General features: G+C 39.4%; 1 protein-coding gene across 10 annotated transcripts in view; it reads left to right on the top strand.

Annotated features, from left to right (window-relative positions):
• TENM3 (teneurin transmembrane protein 3) overlaps positions 1-21303 on the top strand; it is a 692983-nt gene that overhangs the window by 595850 nt on the left and 75830 nt on the right. For 7 of the 10 annotated variants that reach the window (XM_044225666.1, XM_044225665.1, XM_044225674.1 and 4 more), the window contains one exon: positions 20313-20339. The exons of the other annotated variants lie outside the window; for them this stretch is intronic. In XM_044225666.1, coding sequence (XP_044081601.1) covers positions 20313-20339 — 27 coding nt within the window. The remainder of the gene's footprint in view (positions 1-20312; positions 20340-21303) is intronic. 10 annotated transcript variants of the gene reach the window in all.

The raw sequence follows: 21303 nt of genomic DNA, 5'->3' as shown, positions 1-21303 counted from the left end.
CAAGCAGGCTCCATGCGGGGCAGAACCTGATGCAGGACTCAATCTCATGACCCTGAGATCATGACCGGAGCTGAAATCCAGGGTCGGACATTTAAGAACTGAGGAACACAGGTGCCCCAAGGGACATCTACTTTCAGCGTATCATGATTAAAATAAATATTTCTCCCGTCCTCCCCAAAAAGCATTTATGACTGTTGGACCCTTTCGTAAATAAAGAGAAGTTAGTTCCATGATTGAACTACAGCAATTAACCCCAGCAGTTATCACTACCATAGTTTATTAGTAATAGCATCGGCATCGTTTGCTCAACTATCCTGATGTCATCCTTTGTATGTGGCCATTCCATGGGAGGGTCAAATGATTATCACACTCATGTTCCTATTTTTGTTTCTCGTGAGATAGGAAAGATGTAAGAATAGGGAGAGGACCCAGAAGCAAGTTAAAACATATTAACTGTAATTAAGTGCTTTTGTAAATAGGAGCTGATGTAATTGGAATATGATGTGGCCATCTCTCTGTAAACAAGCCAGAACATTTCTGTATCAATCAAGGGCAGGTCTGCTAACTGGGAGATGCTTGTCTTGGGCAAATTCAGTAAGTTCACTGTTAATGTGTTTAACAGAAACCAGAGTCTGGGTCCATGTAAAGGCAACTTCCGTTGCTTCAGCCCTCCCTGTTCTTCTTCTTGGTGAGAAAGACAGGAAAACTGCTTTCTGGCCTGTGGCTAGTGTTAATTAGCCACGGAAGCAAGGCAGATGCCACACCGGCCTCTGCGGAACAGATGTTTGTGCACAGAATCCCCAGCTCTTGAGTGCCATACAGCTAAATATTCAGGGCAAGGATGGATCCTAAGTTAACCACATTTTGAGCATTACTAACCCGTAGCTTCCCCAAGAACTCTTCTTGGTAGCAATTGCTGAAAAGAGATTGTCCCCACAGTCACCCATTTGTATCTGAGAGCCCTGGAGGTCATAGGCGAGACTGACCTCAAGGAGTGAGTGGCACAGGGCCGGGGCCTGGATGACACATTTGATTGTTAGCTGCCATGGAGGTTCTTACAAACATAGGGAAGGCTCCGATCTGTCTGTGGTTGGGTGAATTGTCTCCTGGAGGCTGACTGGGATTTCCCATTTCCCCACAGACGGAAATGGAGAACGTGGGCTTAAGCTATTCGAATATTGGTTACATAGAATGAAGAACCTCAGGTTGGAAAAATATTTAAATCCTGGAATGAGATCCCAAAGAAGTGTTTTCATCTCGATCCCTATAAGCTTTGATAATACTGTAATAATTCAGTTGTGAAACACTGGGGTTTTTGTTTGTTCTTTTTGTTAGTTTGGGGAGTATTTTTAAGAGGGGAATTCTGTTTAACTTTTTCCATCCATTAAGTCTCTTGAGTCATGTCCCTATCTGAAGTGTCCTTAGAGGTCTCTTACAATTCCAAAATTTATTGATGATTTCTCCTTTATTTGGAAAATTACGAGATTTAAGCAGGGGATTCCCTTTTCATTCTCAGTTTGATTTAGCTTTTGATTTTTTTCCTGTGGCATTTGCATGCCTCCCTTACCTTCCATTTGTGGATTTCTTTCTTTATCCATTAGGAAATTATTGATCAGCTCATCTGTGACATTTTGATACTTCTTATGCAAGTTAGTGGTAGTATAAATGAGAAAAAAAATTCTTTTTCATGAGAAATGAAAAAGAAGATATATTTTCAAATCAGCTCTCTAATTTATCCACAGTAACTTGTATCTTAACTGTTCCTAGCCCTCACTGGTTTTTTCCCCCAAATTTAACATGGTTATAATAATATGGAACGTATGTGATTTTGAAGCAGAATACTCTAATGTTTAAGATCTTTTGAGGGCGAACAAAGGGAAGAAACAAAAAAGGAACTTTTGGAATGTACATAGTGTGTTGCCAAAGGTTGAGTCCCCCGGTTCCCCAACCTCGGTTCTTGAGTTGGACCAAGAAAGAATTCAGAGCCAAACTCTTCACCAAGCAAGGGTTTAACTGCAATTTAAGCAAAAGTACACTGTCTAGATGGGAGAGGTGGCAGGCCCTGAAGGGGCAGCTGTATTGGGTTCAGGGTTGTCTTTCCTTTTTATGTTAGAACAGGTTGTGGGTCATTGCTAGGGTCGTTCATGACTAGGGTCCAGCCAGTCATCTAAGGGACTCCTCCTACCAGCCGAGAGGGAGAGCTTTTGGCCCTCTATGGTCCTTGTGAGAACTGTCATGGCAGGCTTCCTCCGTGGGGGCGTGGTGTTGAAACTGTAGCATCATGGTCATCGTAGGGGAGACCGCATGCCTGTCCCCAGGGGTCTGACCCAGCTGGCTGTTTGGAACCTGGTTTCCTTAAGAAAGCACTTGTTTCCTGCTCATATCTAACTGCCTACACTATCAGTATGACCTTGGGCAAGTCATTTAACGTCTGAGTATGTTTCCTTGTATTATATTATGTACCCCATAGGGTTGTTAGAATCAAATGGGCTATTGTAGTGTAAATCACTTGTGAAAATGCATAGCAAATAGTGTCCAATGCACAAGAGTCTTTAGAAGTATAAATGACACAAACCGCAATGTTTTTTGGGTGCCGAGACGTCTAAAAATAAGTAAATAAAACAAAATTGCCATCCAACGTGAAATTTTCATTTCACTGTTATAAAATGTAACCTAATATGGCTTACCAGAAGTTTCCTTGTTTGAGTTGAGGGCTTTGAGAGGGATTGCCTTCAGAAAGAAAGAGGAAGGAAGGGAGGGGGGAGGAAGGAAGGATGGAAGGAAGGGAAGGATGGATCAGTCGGTCTATTGTGGTATCTGTCTTCCAGTGCTGTCTCAAACACAGAGTTGTTTATTGAGCTACATTGATTTTCATGTACTTTCAGGCAATTCAAATGGAAATTTGGCCTAGGGGAAATCCTAATTCCTTTAAGCTACAAAAGACCAGCTATTTGTTTTTATTCTAATTCTTTAGCGCGTTGGGAAACGGGATCATTAGTGATCACAAAGGCATGCTTTGTTTGTTCAGACAAAACTTAGACATACAGTACTCTGCATCCCTCAGTTAAATACTGTGGTCGCTCTGGGCTTTGGGATGCAGAAGATTAGAAATTAAAGATGAAATACACAAAGCTGGGGGAGTTAACCACCAAACAGTGTGGGCGCAAAAGAGAGAAAGATCAAAACTCTACCAGTGTGGACAGAGCTCAGCCTTGTTGTTCTAATTCTATCCTCTAATTGAGGATAATGCTGAAAGAATAGCATTTTAGTTGTTAAATTTAGAAATAGGTGGCAATTCAGTGGGGTTGGGGAGTGTGGAATGACAACTCTGAAGTATGCTTCACTTAGATTACAAAATCAATATTCTTTGTAACTTCTGTAATGTTCCAAGTTGCGAATCCCATTTTTAATAACACAGAAACTATCTTTTTACATTTTTATTGAAACTTTTTAAGTCTCCCTTAAACGAATCCTGGGTACCACGTGACACCTGCAAATGAGTGCTCTGGGAGACTTCAGGCTTCACATGTGTCAGAGTGATGTAGTCATTGTAAAAGGGTCTCCGGTGCCACCTGCCTGGGTCCCTGGCAGGTCCAGTGACCTATTTATCATCAAACTGGAAAAGGTCAGAGCATTTCACTTGCACAGGCCCTTCTAAGAGCTTGCAAGGGGACCGTGGGTTTATAGGGTCACATGTTCATCAAAAACTTGCAAATCAGTTAGGACCTTTATTTTTCTTTTTTGCTCTTCAACTTTCATTCCATCTCGCCTTTCCTTGTATAGGATGGCCCTGGAGTGACTATGGGCACTTGGAGGATTCAGCTAAGGAGACTTGGAGCTGGGGATGCATTTAGTTTAGATTTAATTGGATATATTTATGAGGTGTGAAATCATTGCTGTTTGTGGTGGTTATTACCAGCCACCCAGGGATACTCGTACCACCTGCCGACTCACCTAGTGAAAGGAAGTCCAGAGTCAGAGATTATGTGAAGCTATGAATTTGTCCTGCGGAGCAGGCACCAGAAGTAAATAGGTAGCGGAGGAGAAACAAGGTCTGAATTGTTCGGAAACGGAAGTGAGTCTGCGGAAAATGCCTCTTGCGCAGATGTATTGAAAAATACTTCATCGGAAGGGACCTTTTTTCCTGTCAGAAATGTACTTGAGAATAGAAATTAGTTAATTATAAACTTGCCACAATTTTCTCCTTTTTGACCGTTATTTCGTCTCTGAGCAATGTATCCGAATTCTTGCATTTTTGAGGGCACAAACCTGGGAGCAGTGTTGCAAAATTGAGTTCATCGGGGTGTGAAGTCACATGTGCTGCTCGCTGCAACGTAGCCTTGAATCACAGAAGCGTCGCAGAAGACTTCTTGTCTATGTGATATGGAATACTGATGCTGACAAAGATGATATAAAATTCCTGATATTCTTTTGTGTTTGTTTTTTTTTTTTTTAAGATTTTTTTATTTATTTGACAGATCACAAGTAGGCAGAGAGGCAGGCAGAGAGAGAGAGGAGAAGGAGGCAGGCTCCCTGCTGAACAGAGAGTCTGACGTGAGGCTCGATCCCAGGCCCCTGGGATCATGACCTGAGCTGAAGGCAGAGGCTTTAACCTCTGAGCCACCCAGGCGCCCGTCTTTTGTGTTTGTTTTTGTTTCAGGTTTTTATTTAAATCCTGGTTAGTTGCATATAGTACAATATTGGTTTCAGGAGTAAAATTCAGTGATTCGTCACATTGATAGAGCACCGTGTGCCTTCCTTAAAGCCCATCCCCCATTGAGCCCATCCCCCACCCACCTCCCTCCAGAAACCCTCCATTTGTTCTCTGTAGTTAAGAGTCTCTTGTGCTTTGCCTCCCTCTCTCTTTTTTTTAAATTCCTTCCCCTATGTTGGTCTGTTTTGCTTCTTAAATTCCACATATGAGTGAAATCATCTACAACTCATTCTATGAAGCTATCACAACAAAGTAGTTAATGAATGTCATCTATTCAGATTAGTCAGGATTTGTTTATAAATAAACAAATAAAGAATAAAGTCCTCCCAGTTTAGCAATAAGACCAAAAATTAACGTGGCACCAATAATAACACATTTTGAAGCCCAAAGAAACTTTTCTAAGCTATCAGTAATGAGAACTATGTTAAATAATGGCATTGAATAAAGGCTGAATTATCTTCACTTTCTCTCTATAGAAAATATTACAAAATCACTGTCTTATAAAGAGGCAATGAAAGAATAAATATTGCCCAAAAATATAGAAAGAAAAACATTTATTAGAGACATGTCAGGCACTTAATAAAAAATGTTGTGTGCTTTTCTGACATTTTTGGCATTTATCAGCTCAAAAATCACTCCCTGTGATTTCTTAATCTAAATAACTCCTCACCTTATACCTAATTTCATATTCATAATTTGGTATTCTTTTTCTTAATGAGAGCCCCCACACACACACTATATAATTTTCAGACCCCACAAAACCTGGGTCTGCCTCTCTCCCCAGCTCTTGTTACTCAATCCCTGTGTGATCTTGGGGAAACCGCTTAAGCCCTCTGTGCTTCCATTTCCTCATCTATAAAGTGGGAATGAAAACAGCACAGCTTCAGAGAGTCACAGAGCATGTGAAAGGACTTCCAATATGTGGAAGAACATTTAGAACAGGACCTGGCACAAGTAAACACCATCTAGATGTTTCTTACTGTTGCGGTGATTGTTGGGAACTGGAACTCATGATGAGGTGACAGTGACTGATTCTTCCCTCCTGAGCTGTACCTGTGTGCAGAGGAATTAGCCAACAGAGAGACAGGATTACTTGCTGGTTCCAAGAACTGCTATTTGCCTCCAGGTGCTGACACCCTGACAGTGTGGACAGGGATGCCTCGTGATCTGTCAAACATGGTGGAGGGCGGGTCAGCAGGAGTGAGTTGGCACAGAATGGACTGGAAGGAAATTCTTCGAAGCTGACTTGGTTAGCAATAAAAATCCACAGAGGCCGAAAAGCCTCCCATGGGGCATGCAGGAAAGACAAGTTCTTAAGAGCCTCTCTGCTCTGCAGGCCCAGTGACTCTAAGTAATTTAATGTGACAAAGAGAATAGCAGTTCCTGGGAGAACCTTGAAAGCCCCCTCAGAGCTCATTGTGTATCACCCATGATCTAAGAACCAGGCTGATTTTTAGATGTCTGCTTTTCCCTTTGAGATAAATTAGTGCCCAATGGAGGCCCCCCAAGGTTGCTTTTTCATTTTCCTGTTTCATTTTCTTGTGCATTCTGTTCCCAGTTTAGATGTGGTCATCTAAATCTGTAATTCCCCTCAGAATGGGCTGGGTTTTTAAAATTTTATTTATTTTTTTAATCAATCTCTGCACCAAGTGTGGGGCTTGAACTCACAGCCCTGAGACCAAGAGTTGTGTGCTCCACAGACAGAGCCAGCGGGTGCTCCTGGGGATCTTTTTTTTTTTTTTTTCTTTTAAATGAGGCCCTCTGCTCTCTTCTGAAGAGGCAAAACTTGACCTTTATGAATGGGGGAGGCCCTAGTGGGTTGTCAATGCTCTCTCTTCTCAGTTTCAGTCTTCTTAAAACTATCACAGAGATAATGCTTATTTTACTAGTTAATTCAACAATGCAGCATTTTGCTTCGTTTTGATGAAGAAGGACATCTTGGTGACAGTATGATAGCTGCTTTGGTTTTTTTTTTTTTTTGAAGATTTGTTTTTTTATTGATTTGACAGCAGGCCCACAAGCAGAGGGGAGGGGCAGAGAGAGAGAGAGAGAGGGAGAGCTCTATCCCAGGACCCTGGGATCATGCCCTGAGCCAAAGACAGACACCTAACCCACTGAGCCACCCAGGAACCTGTTTTGATATTTTAATTGCCCTAGGCTTTGGGTGGTTTTTCTCTGAACTGTATCAGTTGCAGGAGTTTGTTTTCTTTACATGCACGGAGTTCAGCCTAAAAGGACAAGACGTTGTGGATTTGGTGTGGGGCAGCCAGCGCCTGCAGCAGGGACAGCTGAGTGCTTGGGACTGAAGGAGTCTTTCACCCCACGCTTAGGTTACAGGAGTCATCAATCAGCAGAAATGAGTTTACGGGGTCGCCTGGGTGGTTCAGTCAGTTGAGCCTCCGACTCTTTTCAGCTCGGGTCATGATTCTAGGGTCATGAAATCGAGCCCTGCATCAGGCCCACACTCAGCTGGGAGTCTGCTTGGGATTCTCTCGCTCTCCCTCTGCCCTTCCGCCAACTAACGCATGCATGTGTCTTCTTTCTCTCTCTCTCTCTAAGATAAACAAATCTTTAAAAAAAAAGAAGAAGAAGAAGTAGTGAATTTAGTGGTTGAAATTTGAACTTTCATAAGTTTGACTGTTTCTGTCATAGTTTCGTCTTCTCTACTGCGTGTGAAGGTTTTTGCATCACTGTTCATTTCTACTCACTTTAGCAACCTATATCCTATAAATCTTCAGAGTTGTTAAAATTTGACTCTTCTACCAAGTTTTTGTGAAGCGCCTTGCAGCTTTAACTTCGTAGTATCCCATCCTCATTCTGTTAACCTGCCTACGTAGGTCTCATAAGATCTCAAGAGCCCCCTTAGAATTACATCCTTCAGTCTGACACATCCTCAAGAAGATTTGGATTTGAATCTTCATGTAACTCTTGCACCTGATTTGTTGTGTGACCATCAGTGAAATCATAGTCCCAGGGACCACTTTGATCAATGTTCTCTCATCATCTTGATGATTTATTTCCCCAGACTTCAGTTTCTTTACCCCTAAGAACGGGAGTAACTGTTGTAGACATAAACAACTTTTACTGTTGACATCGGCATTTGAGTCCCCCTTGTGCTCTGTCCCATCTTTCATGTGTAATTTATCCCCTGAGAAGAGAAGCAGCAACCTAGCGACGTCCACAAGACGTAAAACCTCGGTGATGGTTATCTGCTTTCAGGAAATGTTAAATGTGTTCTACAGTTCAGGAAAGGGACTTTTTTTTTTTTTTTAATTTCTAAAACTCAGTTCTGAATGGAGTAATTGTTCTGTGGGTGAATGTATTTGGATTTAACATGTATGTTTCCATACAGATGATTTACACATGGCCTTACAAGGATGAGAATTCTGAGTTCTTTAGAAAAAATAGGCTTCACATACTTTAGAGTCATATAATAATGAATTCTATGCTATGGTCGTTATTTGTGTACAGATTTCCCCCCATCTACCTCTTGTGATAGAACGTGGGTCTCAACAGCTGCTATAAATTAAGCTGATTCCTGCTTGTCTCTCACTGTAATGGCCACCAGCTATCAAGGCAGTATGTTCAGGGGAAAAATGGAGGATTAAATCCACTGTCATGTTTCTCAAATTGCAGCAATATATAAGAAAATGCTGATTGTTTCTGTTGTTTTATGATCACTTAGGTATCATTGAAATATGCCTGATTTCTTTAGAAATGATCAACCTGATTTCTTCCTTTCTTACGGTCTTGTGTTTATTTTTCAAGTGAACTTACTGGTTTTCTAGCTAGGTTTTTTTTTTTTTTTTAAGTCTCATCAAATAATTTACTGTATAGGTGCTCTGCATCTTGGAGAAATAATTTATCCATTATAATTATTATGCCAGGGGAATTTTTGAATCCGTTAGTCTGAATTAAAATGTTATATGCCATAACAGATTTTTTAAGTATGAATATACCCATACCTAGGAATTCCCTTCTGCTTTTTTAAAATCTCATTTCTTATCTTGTCAATTTAATTTTTTAATGTCAATTTTAATTTTTTAAATCATTTTAATAAATAAAAATTTATTTATTTTAAAGAGAGAGAGAGAGAAAACACAAGCAGGAGGGGCAGAGGGAAAGGGAAAGAGAGAAATTCAAGCAGACTCCCCACTGAACACAGAGCCTGGATGCGAGGCTTGATCTCATGACCCTGAGATCATGACCTGAACTCAAACCAAGAGTCGACGCTCAACCAAACCCTCAACCAAGCCCCTACATTTTCTTTTAAAAGTTTTTGGAGAGACATATCTGAAGAAAAGCCAGTCATATGTCAAATTTATATCATACTGTTTTGTTAACTGCCAGCCATTGTGTTCCTTTACTAATATACTATAGTATCTTTTTCCATTTGGAACACCTCATTGATCTGCATCTCTTAAAAACCATCTAAGACCTGAATTTCCACCAAAATCTACTATAGGGAGGTTTTAAAGCTCAGTTGACAGGAGATACAACTTAACTAGAAATAAAGGTGGAAAACTCTCCTTTCAATTCTTGCCAAGTTCATCAGAAGGCTTTTATTGAGGGATTTGGGTCCAAGGCATTTGGGAGCGAAACTGGGTGCAAAGTAGTATGTGGTCAGCTATTTTACAGTGTTAGCGAGGAAGAGAAAGACTGTAAGGAGTGTCAGGTTATAAATAACGTCCATTCTCCTTAAAACCCAGGTAACTGCCGAGAACCAGCCAGCTAGTGAGGTGTTCACGCAAATCTTCAGTTCTTTTCGTTCTATGTAGAGGACCTTCCTACGTAGTGGAGTAAAGAAAAAGTCAGAACTTTGCATCCCCTTTGATGTAAGGGTGGAAGAATGAAGCCCACAGTTTTAAGAGTTATGATTCCTTCCGGCAATGGTACATTAATATCCTTACAATGGCGGAATTTATCTCTGTCATTTCTTGAATGTGACAAGTTGAAAATAGCCTTTTTCCATCTTAAAACAGTTCCTTTCCACCTCCCAGTTTTTTCAAATACAAGTGTGTTTATGGTGTGAGTCCACACAGAAGCCATGCCTCTTCTCTCTTTTCATACTTAACATCTTATATTCACAGATTATGGTGTGACTGGAGCCAGTTTTTTTCTATTGCTCTTCTTCATGATGGGTTCATTGACCCTCTCCTGTTCGAGTGCCTCTTCCGTGAAGCTGGGAAACAGCTGTCTGAAATATGGCTATTATTCCTAGGGTTTAGCCGACATGTGCCTTGGATAAATTAAGGAGCAGTCAAAGGAAGTCCATAAATATGAATACTTTGCCAGCTGCTTTTCCATTAAACTCTGTTGGTTGAATGAAATTAGCAAATAATTATGTTGGTGGGGAATCTACTATATCCAAATGTAATATAATGTCTTCCTTTAACAACAGAGCTTAATTTTTTCCTGTACACCAAATTAGTTTTTAGGGTAATCTACATTGCAAATTGGCCGATTTGCATTAGAACTGTGCCTACTTGTTCTGATTTGTCAACACCTCTTTTTTTAAAAAGTCTTTAACATTGAGCATGGGTGGGTAAGACCATCTGCTTACGGAGCTTGCCTGCAGCTCCGTCACTTAACACATGAGACAGGTTACAGCTGTTTAATTGTTATGGTGCTGAATGATTATCATTCTATTCAAAATTAATATTTATATATGTATGCATAGAAAGCATGTGGTTAAACATAAGTGATCTAATTGTGAATTAATGGCATTAGGTATTCATTAATTAGTCCCCCCATGAACAATGAAGGGTGAAATAATGCTTTTCACATACACTCCCAACTCTTGGCTTTTAAGATGAGTCCCCAGCAGTGATTATTATGCATGTGAGTAACCCACTCCAAATGCACTGATGTGTGCAGAGAAAAAAAAAAAAAAATCACCATATACCTGCCATTAAAAAAACAGGTATCTGTAAGATGACACATACCTGCCCCCTAAAGCATTGTCCTCTGAACTGTGATCAGTATAGGTACAAACCACGCAATGCAAGCCTACGTGTGTGTCTGCTATGATTGCATGAATTTCATGTGTCCACATGTCACCCATAGGAACGACCACAAGCTGTTGGGGGAACCAGCTCAGCGGAGAGTGGGTTTCCTCCTGTGCTTAACAGTGGTGACCCCCAGACTTAACAGCATTCTGCTACAAAACGTCAGCAACATATAGTCCATCATATCTGCTCAGTACACTTGATAATGAAGAGCAAAATGAAAAATTGTCCGCAAAGTTGCAATGTAAGGATAGAGAAATGCATGTAAAATAGGGTATTTACGTGTCTTCCTTTCCAAGTAGTTCCTATAAAAAGAGACTTGTTATTTATAGATATTTATAAAGATATCTATACGCCATTAGGACATAGGGACTTGCCTTGCTTAAGTACAGTTACTAATGAGGGAACACACAGTCTAGAAGGACAAGTTGGGGTGTGTTTATTCCGAAAAGCTGAGTCACATTTTGATTGGAAAGTGTGCATCTACACCAGCTGAGGGTTTATGGGAGACAAAAAAGAAGAAAACTTCTGATATGAGAGTGGAGTTATGCCCACTCTGGGAATTAGCCAGTTCACATAAAGAAGGTTCCCATGAAAGGGAGACGATGTGGAGGAGGTAGAGAATAAGGAGGCTTATCCTGACATTATTAGGGTGGAGTGGGCCTCATGACTTGGAAGAGAAAAGCGACTGGCAATTCCCAACTCCTTCAATTAAAGTGAGATTTCTTTCATTCTTCAGAGTCTCTTAAAGGATGCCAATTACTTCCTGCGTCGGTCCTTTCTAAACTCTCTTATTAATAAGGTTAATTAATACTACTTAGTATTTATTGAGTGTTTACTATGCGCTAAGGCGCAATGCAATGTTCCCTGCATACAACACTTATTTAATCCTCACAACCTCAGCAGATAGAATATCTTAAAATCTCTACTGAGGGGCACCTGGGTGGCTCAGCTGGTTAAGCAGCCAACTCTTGGTTTCTGCTCAGATCATGACCTCTGGGTCATGAGATTGAGACCCACACCAGGCTCCCTGCTCTGCTTGAGGATTCTCTCTCCCTCTGCCCTGCTCACAAGCACAGGGGTGGCTCTCTCTCTCTTTCTCAAATAAATAAGTAAAAACCTTTGTAAGTAAATAAATAAGTAAAATTAAACCTCCATTGGAGGAACCCAGGCTCAGAGAAGTTACCTAATTTCTTTTTGGTTGCCCAGCTGGAAACCATTCCCAATACCATACTCTTGAGCACTAGACTATGCTGTCTCCTTTAAACTGTTTTTGCACGTATGTGTATAGGGAAGTAGGCAAAAATTAATTTTCTTCTGTGATAAAGAGAAATTAATATCTTTGGACCTGTCAAAAAAGATTGAATTTTTGTAGAAACTGCTGCAGTAATAATGTCGTTGATGTCTCAGTAATAAATTTTATTTATTCAGCAAAATATAAATTGTAGCTGATAACAGGACCCGTGGTTTGCCAAAATAAAAGTAACAATTGCAGCAACAAAAAAAATGACTTAAGGGAAATTAATTGGTACTGTGAAAGATTTAAGAAAATTGTAAACTATTGAAAACGCCATATACCGCCTTCCAAAATTTAGACTTGCCTCCAGTTCTTTTCTCAGCTGAAATTAGTAGGCTGCATACCATGTATGGACACTGACCAGTGAAAAACAGTGTGTAGAAGACAGGTAATTAGTAGCAGCAAAGTAAGTGCTCAAAATGCAAGAGGTAAACATCTGCACAGACTCCCCTCACCCACAAATAAAGAAAGATTACTCTCTGCGTAATTTGCCTGTGAAAAGAGCCAGTGATCTATTATTTTTCCCAAAACAACTTACAGTTTATCTTAGGTGAGTTAAAGATTGTTCAGTTCTGTTTATGGTCTTCCCTGACGTCTTCAAGAAAACTAATAAGAGGAAGACCCAATATATCTTACATAATTACTTACAAGTCTTATTCTAGAAATTTTTCTTAAATACTAAATTTTACACAGAGGCAAAAGCAATGACAGCAGCCCAGAAATGCCACTCACTGATAGTGATCCGATCCATAGGTTATTGTTAGGGCGTCCCATAAGCCATATTGTTCCCATATTGTTCCGGCTTCCTGCGCACTAGTCCTGTTAGTGTTACACAGACATCACTTTAACCACAGCCATAACCAAGTTCATCGTATCAATGTAAAGATCCGAATACTCATTAATGTAAAAAATGCTTGTGTTACAGTTTTTCTCTGTTAAGAGCTGTCTCCGGATAGTTTAGTTCCCAGATCAGGGTGCCAAAACGGACCGGATGATTTTTAAATCTAGGAAATCCTAAGTGAATGTGGTTTTGCTTATGTCAAGAGTGCAGATCTAAAGGAGATGTGCACTACCGACAGGTGTAGGTGTGTGATCGGCAGATGAAATCACACCACGTGCAAAGACCATAGAGCACCTGTATCACACGCAGAACAACACACATCTCTTTGCATAGACTGTGTACATGCCAAAGTCAGGAAGTCAGCGCGCTGTCTGCATTCTGAGTGTTCCGCGGCTCCTGTCATTATGTGCATGTCGTCCACTGCGAGGCGTGGAATTCTTTTTTTTTTTTTAAGATTTTATTTATTTATTTTACAGAGATCACAAGTAGTCATAGAGGCGCGGGGGCGGGGGGTGGGGGAGCAGGCCCCCTGCTAAGCAGAGAGCCCAATGCGGGGCTTGATCCCAGGACCCCGAGATCATGACCTGAGCCGAAGGCAGAGGCTTAACCACTGAGCCATCCAGGTGCCCCGGGGCGTGGAATTCTAAACTGAGGGGAGAACACCAAATATTTTTCTATCGGTTATCTTTACAAAGCTTTGCAGGTTATAATGGCCCTTTCCCAGCAATGCTGACTTGATGAAATGGGGTTTATCTCGTAGCACTTTTTCCATGAAGTCTCTTTTTTTTTCCTGGACTGACATAAATCAAGAAAATATTTTTGCACTCCCTTGGAATGTCTTAGGGTAGTGTTCCAAACTGAAATCCAGTATTTTGCTGGGGTAGGGCGCCTGTAAGAAGCAATGCTTTTGTACAGATAGTTTGTTCACCAAATTTCCTGTCTATAAAAAGGAATAGAATATGTAAATTTTCCAAAAAAAAAAAAAAGTGTGATCGAAGCAGGTTTTCAAACATGTATTGCCCATGTTAGGGCAGCAAAATTCCTTCCAAAAACACGAGCACACAAGTGAGCACACGCACACTCACACAGACTGTTTTCCTCACTTTCTAGTTGTTAAAATTCAAATTCAGTGACTCTTCCAAACAGGATAAAATATTTGAGATGTTTTATTCTAATCTTCGAATGAGAATTCTTATGGGGAAGGAGAACCTAATGTGGGGGGTCCAAGTAAATTGTTTTATGGCATTTAAAATTAGATCATTGCCATAATCCTTTATGACAAGGCATTCAGTAATTGACAGTGTGTACCAATTAAGGAACATCAAACCAATGGGTGTGCGGCATGCACACTGATTTGAACAGTTACTGATTGGAATAAATGGATTTAATATGTACCTATTTGCAGACTGTTGCTTTCCTGCCATCCTCCAGGAACTGGTAGTGAATAATCTAAGAATGATACCTACTTACAACTTTAATGAGATACTAATGTGAATCATTTTTTAAGTCTGGGTTATAAAGTATAAGGAAACACACACTGCTAAATAAAAATTTGTCCTCAATTCCAAGGATGTTGCGGTAATCGCCATAGTAAAGAATATGTCTGTGTTTTATTATGTACTCATCTGATTGAATTATCCTCTCTTGAAGACAGGTCCCTAAGATTTTATTGTTGTAATTAAACTGAGAAACATTTCCAGCTTCTGGATTTCATGCTATTTGCCTGCGTCTAGGCTCTACGTAGGCGTGAACTCAGTGGCCCAGTGAAAATACTGTACTATTTAATGTGCTCCAACCGATCATATTGTCAATGGTAGAAACAATGCGAATAGAATAGTTCATAACGATATATACCAGCAACTATGTATACACAGACTATTTGTATTTTTCCCTTGTGAGCTGTCTAATGGATATACAACCAACTTGGTTTGGCCTTGATTCTTCTTTGTGTTTTTAAGAATTTTTTTTTTTTACACTAAAAGGAAAACAAATTTGGCATTGATCCCATTTTGTGTAGACCTCCAAATATCCCATTTCTTCCCCCAAAGCAGATATATATCCTCCTCTGACCTCTTCTTTAAATGAGCAACCTTCTTTGGGACTACCACTCAAAAGACTTTTCTTATGCAGAATTTATGCCTTAATGAAACTACTTCTATTCTTTTATGTTTCAAACTCACTTGTCTTAATTTTTTCTTGGTTTTCCCCTCTCAGTTTTAATATCTTGCCTATTGGTTTTCCAAACTTTGGGTTTTGAGAACAGGTTATAGCAATTCTTTTTTTTTTTTTTAAGATTTTATTTATTTGTCAGAGAGAGAGCACAAGCAGGGGGAGTGGCAGGCAGAGGGAGAAGCAGGCTCCACTGAGTAGGGAGCCTGATGTGGGTCTCCATCCCAGGACCCTGGGATCATGACCTGAGCGAGGACACCCCCAGTTACAGCAGATCTTATCATAAAGTTTTCTTTACTCTACATAAGGCACTCTCATATTTATGAGGCTGTGTTGATAGGTTAATATTTTAAATTAGTTTGGATTTTAATCTTACTTCCTAGCTTCTCCCTTTAATTGTCAAAGTTGAATTAAGGATTTCTACTTTTTTTTTTTTTTCATCTTATTTTTTCATGCACTCAAGTAAATTTATCAGCCATTCCAAAAACAGATGATGCTTCTGGTCTACCTTACATAGGTACATAGTTCTGATTCTTCTGAGTTATGACTATAGCTGATTTATTAAGTGCATGGACTTTGGCCACAGACTACCTGGTTGGAATTTTGGCGTTGCCACTTCCTAGCATTTTGACCAAAAGTTATTCCACGACCTCCCTTTCTTCATTTGTAAACTAGGGAAGTTAACAAAAATACCTATTACTCCATAAGGTGGTGAAAGTTAAGCCTTCTCATGTAAAACATTTAGCATAGTTTTCAGCACTTAGTAAGAACAGTAAATGGTAGTTATTGTTAATACTGTTGTATGTAGTTAGGATGGATAGGTTGAAAGGGGGGAAAGGAAGAGATGCTTGAAAGAGAGCAGAAGGATTTTGGAAACAAGGTATTGCTGACATGTGCTTACGAAAAGCAGCCTCTGTATTATTCATAGAGTTTCTTCCAAAGCTCCAAACACATGTAATAAGGACATTTCATCATTTTATTCAGCAGATATTAAGACTCCCTTATGAGCCAGGCAGTGGGAAGATAGGGATTAGCATGGCCTTGGAGTTTACATTTCTCATGGAGACAGTTCACACATTCAGCGTCATATGTCTCTGTATCATGAAAGCCTTGGACTTTTACAGAATCTCTTATTGAACTGGTCACAGCTAATTCAAGATTCTTGTCTTCTCCTTTCACATTGGCCCTAGTGTTCATGCTCCTAGACTTCTTCCATGACAAGGACTCAGTGAGAAAAAAGGAAAGAGTCCAAAAACTAAAGGACATGGAGGGAGGTGGGTGCCCATAATTTTGAGAGATCAGCAGATGAGCCAACAATATGTAGGTAGACTTTCCAAAAAGTTACTCTTCCTTTCTAGAGTACGCATTAGGAATTAAAAACTGTTCAAGACTAAATATGACCAAGGTCCCACCTTACAGGACTCCAGATCCTTACTACAGGGTACAAATGAGAGTAGAATAGTTTGTGTCCATCTCCTCCTGTCTTCCCTAAAACACAGAGGGGAATATAGGGCATTAGAGACTTTGAAAAAAGAAATAATTCTTTTTAAAAAGAAACATCCAGAGGGGAGTGTGTGAAAAGGAACAGTACTTCCCATTTGGGTAGTACTTCCCATTGGGTGATACAGAAGGTCTCTGGGCTATTCATATGATAAAAATATTCTTGATGACCCAAATTTTCTTCCCCATCGACAGTTGCACCTGAACTGTTGCATCTTTGCAACTGAAAGTTGCATCTTTGCCCACCTGAACCAGCAAGTAGACCATGGACTTCGAAATGCATGGGCTAGAAACCCGAGCATTCATTTCCTTCGTTAGGTTCTAGAGATGACTGTGTGTCTGAATGTATTTTGGAAGAGAGACAATACAGACCAAGAATTATCTCTGACATTTAAAAGACACTCACCTGCATTTTGCAATTTCAGTTAGACCCACCTGGCCATTTCCCAAGGAAGCCATGAAGACGACATCTAAGATGACAGTAGAGCCGTCTTCTGGCTTTGTAGATATCTACTTAAATTTGTGTTAGATCAGAAATAATTGCAAAGTAGCTCTGAGCAAGAAGAGGTGTCATGACCGAGTCGGTGCCCTTGCATACACTGTCTCTCCCTCCTCGGTCTCTCCGTCTGTATTCACTGTATCAGCTGTATTTATATCATAGTCTTGTGGGGAAGATTAAGTGGGAGCCTGCTAGAGAGGGTTCAGTGCAGTATCTGATACAAAGTAAGGCTTTATTGTATTTTCAGGGAGCACAGCGGGGGATGCGAATACTTTAGGTGCACCCCCCCCCCGCATTCTTCTGAATCTGGTCTGACCTGGACCAGAGCTAGAAATTTGGGGATCATTAATACATCAGCCTGGTGCTCACAGTCTGCAATTTATAGGACCAGAGCCCATGGAAGAGCTGAAGCCATAGACAGCATTTCGAGTCTGTGAACACACCTGCATTGCGTCCTGCTGGGGGTGGTGGCAGGGGCAGTCCTTAGCTCTCACCACTTTTCTCAGAGATGTGAGACCCCAGAAGGATTAAGAATCACTCTCTTACAGGAAATACGGTAATACTGACTCCCCCGCACCACCCCCCTCCCGAGTCCCACGTGGGTCTTTTTAAAAGATAAAGATTTGAAACTCCAGGGAAAGTGTTTCATGAATACATTTTACTAGAGAATAGTTTTTTTAAGGGGTTCCATTTTATATGTCTAGCACTGATGTTTATAAGAGTTTTCTTCTATAAAGCAAATTTAAAACTTTTGGTGAGTAGGTCTAACAGGAAGGACCTTGTTTTAGTGTCAGAGCACATTCATTAGTTTTCAAAGTTGTTTTTTTTGCAACTTAATGTGCATTTCAGCCATTGTTAGGTATATTAATTTTTAAATATACTGTATTATTTTTACGATTATTGTTCCTAATGGCTTCTTGCAACGTGCCTGCATTTTTCTGATCATTTCCTGTAGTGGCTTATATAATGATGTTTTTATTGTTGCAATTATTATTCTTAATAATTATTTGAACCTCATCTATCGACATCTCCTTTTAGCATCTTTATCATCTAGAACAAGGCTTTTGTGGTATTATCAGAAATTTTAATCTTCGAGGACAGAATATACATGGTGTTTTTTGACCCCTTTCTGTCTTGGTTTGAAACAGCCTCAAAAAAAAAAAAAAAGAAAAGAAAAAGAAAGAAAGAAAGAAAGAGGGAAGGATGGAAGAAAGGAAGGAAGGAAGCAACTATCAGCCTTACAGTTACTCTCTATGATATAAAATGCAAAAATCTTGGTATCTCTTTCTCAGTACAGATCCTGTTCTTCTGGTTGGTTTTAACTGTTTGCAACATTTGTGTTCAATATTTTTAATATTTAAAGTGTTATTTAAATGTTGACCTGCTGTCTATTTTAAATATCTTTGCTCATTTCATTTCCACTTTTGTTTTTCTTCTGACCCAATGACAAAACCTACCTCTACCTGTAATCAGGCCACTGTTTTGAGTAATTGATTCTGTTTGCTAAAATAACAGAATGGGCTGGATTAGAAATAATCCATTCCTCCTTTAAAACTACTAATCCAGATCAAAATTAATTGCATTCCTTATTTTGGTTGTGTTACTGAAGTGGACCCAAAGTTAAAGAAAAAGGCTCTTCAACTATGATCAGTGTGATTAATTTTTATGAATTAAGAATTCCTTCTTAAATCCAGACCCTGTCTGGATCAGAAACTCCTTTTTAAATAAGGCACTCTGTTTATGTTTAGGTCATCAACTTGAGCTATTAGGAATCTCTACGAGATTATAAAATGTTCATAAGGGATTACTGAGAAATTGCATGCATGATGTTAAACCATAGTACATTTTTATTTTAACGTTTGAAAATAGTTATTTTCATTAAGTTCTCATTTCAGAGCCGTACCTAAGAGTGTTTCTTCTTCACCTTAATTTCCCCTGCAATATATTGTCAATTAGTTGTAAACACTTACGTTTAAATGCAATTCAGGAGCCTCTAACGGAATCCTGTGGCAACGTGAAGAAGCCTTTTATATCCACATACAGATGTGTCAGAAGGTTTTATGGTTTTGTTTATGCACCTGCCAGAACTAGCAGACCTGAGTGGCTGAACTGCAAGTTCAAGTTTAAATCATTCTGTTATGAGTTCGGCTATCACTTGCATGTGTCAGTAATGAAAAATCATCAACATAAGCATCTTTGAAAAGCAATTTTAGATCATTAAAGATGTATGAGATTTGACAAAACAAGATTATTTCAGGCTTATTAAGAATATATTCACATCTCTGCACTGAGCGAGGGGAGAGAGGTATGGATGCCTCTGTTCGAGAGGAAAGGTATAGCCTGCTTGTAACCTCATGAAAGATTAAATGGACAGGTACAGGAAGAGACTTTGGTCTTAATTCTGGCTGTTCCTAAGGAACCATTGTGAGAAATGTGGCTGCTCCAGGACGAATCCTGAAAAGAAACAGGATCTTAGGAGAGTCTGTATTTCATGACAGATTACCTACGCAATACACCACTGTCCAGCAGAGGTATAGTCAAGGGCTCCTGGGTAATCGTTCTCTATAGAATTTATACGTACACTTTTATAATATATTAAATTTGCTCCATTTACTCCAAGATTCTTAATTACTTCCCTTTTTTGCTTATTTACTAGACATTAAAGTTTGATAAATAGGTAAATGCCAAGTGGCTCAAGACAGAAGGGGAGGGCAGCAGGATTTTGGTGGGTTTCTCTCTCGAGCTGAAGAAAGACAGCATCAGAACACACAAAAATGGTCCCTCCACGGCTCTGTGTTGTCCTTTTTGCCCTCAACCACGCAACCCTTACAAAACTACTTCCTTAAAAGCGAACTTTTAAAAATTAGCATGATTTTCTACATCCCCCCCCCCAAAAAAAAGTTTGTATATTTGTAACTCTCAGTGTTGTAAATTCCCCTACTTCTTTAGTAAAAAGAGTTGATTCCATTTGTCCCGCTTGGCTATTAAAGTATAATCTGCAGGATTCGGGGGGGTACGTTCCAGATAATCTGTGAAATATAGTGTCCGTTGCCCTGCGCACTTCTCTTGAATATGCTGAGTATTTCCTGGAATCATGACCACATTTACTGAAACGTGAATATGTATTTCCATTTTAGAAGATAACGAAGGGCATCTCTGTCGTGTGATGTGAGTCTCCTGTCCACTGCGGCTACTCGATTTGCATGTAAATTCTGAAAATTTCCTTGTCCATGTGACACTTCTGAAATGTCTGTCTGTTCTTTTTTCCTTTTTAATTTCTCAAGCTCACTATTTGGATAAGATAGTTAAAGGTACTGTATACTCGCTCTTTGTTGACATATCTACCTATATATCTCTATATTACCGTGTATCAGACTGTTCTAGGTTTGAAAATAGACTGTTTCTCATGCATATTTTTGTAAATTATAAATCAGGCTTACATTATGTGAAATGCCTTGGATTTAAAGTATCGAGACTTCAATGTCCGTGTCTCATTTTTATAATTTTGGGTTATCACAAATCTCATTCCTATGTAAAAGCATTAGTTTTCACTGAAACCAAAAACTGAAGATAACAGTACATTTGCTGTTTTTTGTTTATTTTATTTTACTTTATTTTATTTTCTGCCTTAAGACCTTCATTGTTGGCAGTTCAGCTAATGAGCTTTAAATTCTCTCTTGAAGAATCACCAATGCTCACTCTCTTATCACAGAATAAGAAATTGTCAATCTAAAGAAGATTCTGGTTAATATATGTTGAGAGAAGTCTCATTTATCCTTATATGGAAACTTCTTTGGCTACTTCTAAATGTTTCAAAATATATGTAATATCATAATTTCTGTTCTGTTCTTTTCTGAAAAACGACAAAATTACCATGCACTCTGCAAAACAGAAATGATAACATTGCTCAGCAGAAAACAGCAGATTCTCGTCTCTTCAGTTCTCGTAGAAATAGGTGGAAAAATGTTTTTTCAGAAGAGAAAAGTCCCTCTCCCTTTCTCCTCAGATTACCTATTTTCTATTCCTTGTTTGTGCTTCTCATTAGAATATGAAAATATTCATGGCAATATCCAGGCTTTCGTATAAGAACTCTTGTGTCCGTGCATTCAGTTGCTATGCCTCTTTGTCAGGGGGGCGATTGAATCTTCCTTTTTTGTGAAAAACCAAAAAAAAAAATCCAGAAGGAAAAACTCACCTTTAATGTATTGAAAATCTATAGATACAGATGGTAATTGTCTGAGAGAAAAGAAGCAGCAAAATTAATCTTATCCTGAC

This window comes from Neovison vison, chromosome 11 (genome assembly GCF_020171115.1).
Source record: "Neovison vison isolate M4711 chromosome 11, ASM_NN_V1, whole genome shotgun sequence".
Lineage (NCBI taxonomy): Eukaryota > Metazoa > Chordata > Mammalia > Carnivora > Mustelidae > Neogale > Neogale vison.
This window is presented reverse-complemented; position numbering and strand designations above follow the sequence as displayed.